At 37.6% G+C, this 6291-nt stretch overlaps 1 protein-coding gene across 3 annotated transcripts in view; it reads right to left on the reverse strand.

Moving 5' to 3' along the window:
- Positions 1-5242, reverse strand: part of LOC106531303 (erlin-2) — a gene marked incomplete at its 3' end in the record, with an annotated part of 24747 nt that extends 19505 nt beyond the window's left edge. The window contains 3 exon segments of one of the 3 annotated variants that reach the window (XM_014027131.1): positions 1730-1811; positions 3826-3933; positions 5143-5242. In XM_014027131.1, the coding sequence (XP_013882585.1) occupies positions 1730-1811; positions 3826-3932 (189 nt within the window). 3 annotated transcript variants of the gene reach the window in all.
- Positions 5243-6291: the final 1049 nt, after the last annotated feature.

A 6291-nucleotide genomic window follows, 5' to 3' on the forward strand; every position in this document is an offset into this window, starting at 1 on the left:
CACCTGTCATTTTGCTCCTCAGCATGGCTTTCTAAAAACTGCAGGATTTCTCAAACACTCATGAATGAGTCAAAGCAAGGCTTTGGGCATGTTTTTATGAGAGTAAAGCATTATAACATGATATAAAACTCTAAAAAGTTGATTTTACATGATATTACCACTTTAAAAAAGCTGCCAGCTTCAATTTTGTCTCCAATTATTTTTCAAACTTGTTCTGACAAATATAGAAATATATCATTTTAGTTTGAGCATTGCTCCCTCTTCTGTTGGATCAGAATCAAAGTTTTGCTGATATCCAAGTCCCGCCCCCACCCTGTGTCTGATTGGCTAGTTGGCCTGTCTAGCGTGTTTAAAGTGAAAGCTGTGATTCTGTTAGATCTGTGTTTGTTAAATCTCTGGGCAAACTGTCTTATTTTTTTTCCTGGAGATCCAGCACGGTGCTGGAGTGCTATCGCCCTGATATAAGTGTACCATTTAAAATATAACAGAAAATCATAGGATATTGCTGATGAATAGAAACAGAAAAAAGTGCTTGTCTTTGAGATTATATTGAAAAATAAAGTTGTTCCTTGATCAGGTTTGTGTCTTTGTGAAAAGACTGAGCGCCCTCTTAAGGTCTGAAGAGGCTCATGGGAAATCAGAGGAGAGCTAGCAAAATCTTGTTTCCTCAACCTAATGTCTTGTCTCATCCCACCTCATGAGGTAGGAGTCTTGTTGCAGCAAGTTTCAACATTTCAAGTTCAAGCAAAACGAACAACAACAACAAAAAGAACAACACACTGCACCAGAAAGTTAGAGTAGCAAACAAAAAACAAATCATGCTCACTTCCCATGAAAATTGGACATTCAGCAGTGTCATAAGCGGAGAAGTGTTAGAAACCTGTGGGAGCCAGGTTCACACTTTGTGTGGAGAAATCCAGCCAGAAGCTGATTTTGTGGAAATGAAGCCAAAAAGCCCAAATTTCAGAAAAAAGGCCAACTAAAGCATACTGGCTGTGTGTGTCTAAGGCTATTGCACTGTTCATTGTGGTGTGTACACGTCAGATGTTCTGGTGAAGGGGTTCAGATTTTCGTGTTTAATGTCAATACATGCACTGCGTTTCATGACAAACTGTAGCTAKCGAACACATCACTGCACTTTGTATACTACAGTGAAATGTCCATCTTTGACCGTTCGTAGACTCTCTCGCTGGCTGATTTTTATCTATAAATGCATTCTTGGGCATCTTCCATTATATTTATGCTCATTTCTGTCTAGAACCTGTAGCCATTATGATCTGCGYTCTCAGGACCCCATTATGATGCAGGTGCCAAAAGTTACAACTGAACTTGGTGAAAAGGCCTTTAGATTTTCYGCTCCTGACACTTGGAATAACTCACAGGAGGATTTCAAGTTATCTCTTGTTACCTTGGGACAATTCAAATCAATTTTAAAGGACAGAGACACCAGATCACTTGGCACCTGTAGATGCCCTCAAGTTTAGTTATGTGACGTCTGTTAGTTTTGTGTTTTGAAATTTGGATTTGTTGTTTTTGTTTCTGTGTGTTTCTTTTTTATTTTATTTTATTATTCTTTGCTGCTGTCTTAGCCAGGTCACTCTTGGAAAAGAGGTTTTAAATCTCAATGAGTCAATTTTCCTGGTTAAATAAAGGATACTACGGTACTATACTACTACATAATAAGCAACAGTTGGCATAATAACAGTAATAATAATTAACTTTATGTTACCTGAACAGACTTGAAGGTGGTGATGAAAGGAAGCATGAGGTGGAAACCTGGCCCACTGGTTGTAGTCAGGAGAGCCCCTCCCCTGTTTCAAACGCGCGCGCGCGCACACACACACACACACACACACACACACACACACACACACACACACGACAGAAACGTTTGAGCATATTCCTTTTGAAAATGTTCAAACGCTTCAACTTCACTGTAAAAAGATGAAGAGAAACAACAAGTCTTATAGTTGTCCTCGTTCAGCAAGCAGGAGGAAGTAAAGCATGCGCTGTAATCTCTTTGTCTTTTATTGTACTTTTCCTTGGAAGGCTCCATCAGATTCAATCCAAACAAGACAAAACATCTTTTCTAATGAATTTTACAGGAAAGACTTAGTGCTWTGGCCAACACCAACATGGATCATAGGAAGAGGAATTTAGTTTAAACAGCTCATTAAACAAGGAAAATACTTTGATTATTTGACTTTGCTCTAAAAACACGGCCCACCACTCACACAGATGTTGACACACGTGTCTTCAACCCACGTTTTGCTCTAAAGAACTGATGCGCGACTCATTTTCCCAAAGAGCCACATATGGACCTGGGACTGCTGAGGAGGGCCAGAGCAACAAGCTAAACCACCGATTAGAAACTTTAGCATTAAACATGATTGTCATTAGATGCTGTAAGTAAACTAACTGAGAAATAAAAATCTGAACCCATCATACTGACATATTAAACTTAATCTTTTAAATTTTACGTTTTAGAGAACATTCAGAAAAACAGCTGTGGAAAACCTATGCATGTTCTGCAACACTTCAGACAGCAGCACCGAGATACCRAAATTAAACAGCAATCTTTATATTTCTTTTTCACCAGAATACATGTTAMAAACCTGTGGTAGATGTGAAGGACAGAGAGGTTATTCATATGTAGCAGAATCCTCCAAACAGACTTTAACAAACTCCCCATCAGAGAACAGTGTACTGATTTTTTTAGTGTTGTTGCTTCTATGTTATATGACCATTTTGTAAGATTTCACCAAACTAGTCTTGATTGCTCCATGCCTGAATGTTCAAATCATATTTTTAAAGTTTTATCATGAGAATAGTCATAATTCTGTGTGTTTGTGGGTCCAATCTGGATTTACCTAGATTTTTAATCCTTAAAAAACAGCAATCTGTTCTCTACAAATTAAATTCAATCACCCAAGTCACAAGACCAGATACTTTTACAAACTCTACATTCTGTATTAGTCTTTGTATTTTTCCTGTGTTCTGACAAACAACATAAATAAAGATGGAAGAAGCAGCTCAACTATATTCCACTGTCCAAAGCTGACAGCCAAATCTCAGTTGTCTTGGGAGCTGTCGTTTTATTTTTGGAGGMAGAGTCTGGGCTGAAGGATKTGGGATGATGATGATGATGATGATGATGTACAACTGATACAAAGTCTCACCAACACACTCCCACAGCTGCCTAACAGGCTACAGCAACACAGTCACACTTTATTACCTGAAAAGCCTAAATGTATTTAAATGTGCTTGTTTGAACACACAGTAGCAAAACAAAAACTGTCAATACCTGAATAGTATTTTTATCTTTTAGTCAGGAAAATCTTTCACGTGTTTATGAAGGAGGGACCTAACAATGTGGCTTCAACTTCCAGCTTCTAGTCCTGCATCAAGTAAGTTGATGATCCTGATAAACTCCTAAATCTCCTGCAAACTCTAGTCTCAGTGTAAAGCTGCTACAAACACCAGGGCTCATCTTAAATTAAAGCACTGACAAAACTGTTTTAAAATAAAAGCTAGGATTTTGAGATTTCATGCAGAATGAGTTATATTTGATCTTTGATTTTTCATTGACCTCCTGTGGGCTGGATGAAAACAATAAGGCCAGATTTGGCCCATGTGCCGTAAGATGCCAATGTGGGCTCTTCAGGCACAACAGTGCTGGTATGTGGAACAATTTAAAACCTTCACAGTGTGAGTGTTCCCACACTGTTTCCAAACAGCTTTAAAACACAGGCTCAAATCTCTGCAGTCTCATTAACAACACATTCTCATGCACACAACAAACAGCAGTACATCCTGAGGACTCACCTGTAGTACACTCCAGTGTGCCCTTCATCAATCTTGTGAACAGATGCTAAGAGAGCTGCTCCTCCAAGAGCAGCGATTATAGAGAAGACGGCCCCCAACTGTGCCATCCTGACAAGCAGACAATGAAAAACAGAGTGTGAAAATGAGCAGATGGACTAATAAAAAAAAGGCTGTCAGYTACACGTAGTAGTAAAACTTCCTATCCGGTCAGTCAACACCTGAGTTGAAACACAAATTGGCAGGCTTCTTGAGTTGATCTCCTCTCAGCTCAGGCTTAGCCAGGCAGCAGCTGGGACTCCCACACTGTCACACTTAAAGAGGATTGAGGCTAAAGTTTAAAAATGTAACATCTCTGGTATTTCACCAAATAAATGTGAGGATAACATTTACACACACCACACTTATGCATACACATAAAGGAAAAGAAGACATAAATGTTTACTGTTTGACAAGCAGGAACTAATGAAGCTACCTCWGATTTGGTTAGTAAGGATTTGCTGGTATGCAATCAGGTGACCTTATGGCACAGCTGAGATGGTGTCCAAATCAATGTTTATTTAGAAAGGTTTTTAAATTTCCCCAGATTTATGATCATTAATGGCTTCCTAAAGYTATAYACTTTTGTGTTTTAAATCTGTGTTTGATGTGCTGGCGTTTTGAAGTAGGTTAGTACATTTTTGTTTATCTCTTTGTGTGTGTGTGTGTGTGTGTGTGGTTTTAGTCACGTCAATAAGAATAAACAAAGCTGTAATAAAGATTGATTTGCCCTGGCAACAGAAAACCGATACAGTTCCGTGATCCAACCAAATACAAAAAGTAAACACCAAGCTAAAACAATTATTACGAGTTATGGTGACTTTGTGTGAAAACCGAATGAATGTTGCGATTGTAGAACTGTAAATAAACGCACAAATGTGTGGTAATATGTTCCTATGCTTGACTTATTCGAAAGTAAATCTAAAAATCCTAAATATTTTAACAGAGTTTGGATTRCTGGGCTTTGTGGCTAAATGACTAGCATGATTATGATACAGATTATTGTATCGTTTCAGTTTCAAAAACATAAATCGCCTTTAAGTGACACAACTGCTTAGATAATAATTTAAAATATAGCTTGAAACTCAACTGGGTTTTAAACCTCAACATGAAACCACGTTTGGTTAAAGCTATTAGCTAAAAATGCTATTTACCAACAAAACTTTAGCACGTCTCCTTCTATTTTAACAAAATACAGCATTCTGTGCAACCCATTCCCGGTGAGAGAAGACGTGTAGAAAAAAAACAGCACATGCGTGTATTTTGTTCGTCTGGTCTTACCTGTTATTTTTATACCTGAAAGTACAGCAAAATACAAAATACAGGTATCTTCTTATTCTGTTGTGTTAAACTCTACTGTTTCACATCTACAGTGTTGCATCGCGTCCCCTGCTGGACAGTCAGTGAACTGCAGCTGTCATGTACGTTTGAGCCCCTCGTGGTAAAAAGGCCCCCAAATGCTAGAACTGGATTTTTTTATGCATTCAAATAAAAAGTGTTTACTTGTTAATAGGTACAGACAAAAATGGATAAACAAATATAATTTAGTTGTCTGTACAAAAATGACAACTCTAAAAAATTAGTAAACAAAAATGAGTTACATTCTACGTCTGACGTAAAAGTAACACCTCCAGAGGTGTAACCAGGAAGAGCTGTACATTATAAGGTCAATTCATTATTACAGCAGAAAGAAGTTGTTAGTGTTGCAGAGTCTCTGTTCAGAGCAGGGCTCCTGTGTTTTGTTTTGGTTCAGCCCAAGGTCTTMTGCTGAGACCTGTGCTGCAGTTATGAACCTGRCTGGAGTCAGAAGATTGAGAATAAAGTTYTAAGAATCCAGTGGATTCCTGTTTTATTCAGACATACCATTTTGAACAATGCATTTATTTCTAAAAGTCAATATCTTACCTGCAGTACAATTAGGTCAGGTTGTCTCAGTTTGAATTATCAATAAGATTTTCAAATGGGTGTTAACACCAACAGCTACTCAATACCAATATAAAACACTGTCTGAAATAAGTCAAACACAAACATGTCCTCTGAGTTTGAGCAATGCTGTTTGTTATTGCTTGTCATGCTTGCATAAAATTATTTTTTTAAACTGAACTATTTGTGTTGCTTCATGTAATCAATCGCATGCACAGTGTGCGCTTAGTGTTTACATTCAATACTGTATCCTGCATTTCAACTGATCTAATCCATATATCCAGAAATTRCAACACATTGCCAAGGTGGAGAACGCCCACATTAACAAGTTAAGATACAAAGGAAGAACTTTCTTAGCTTGGTTTTTATCTGAACAATTTCAGTCTTTAATTTTTTTAATATCATTTACAATTTCTATAGTGGGACAAACATTAGTTACCTGAATCACTAAACACACAATTTTTACATTTTGTATTTTCTGTGGAAAAATATTGCTTAATATATATA

The sequence above is a fragment of the Austrofundulus limnaeus genome, unplaced genomic scaffold (assembly GCF_001266775.1).
Source record: "Austrofundulus limnaeus strain Quisiro unplaced genomic scaffold, Austrofundulus_limnaeus-1.0 Scaffold618, whole genome shotgun sequence".
Classification (NCBI taxonomy): Eukaryota; Metazoa; Chordata; class Actinopteri; order Cyprinodontiformes; family Rivulidae; genus Austrofundulus; species Austrofundulus limnaeus.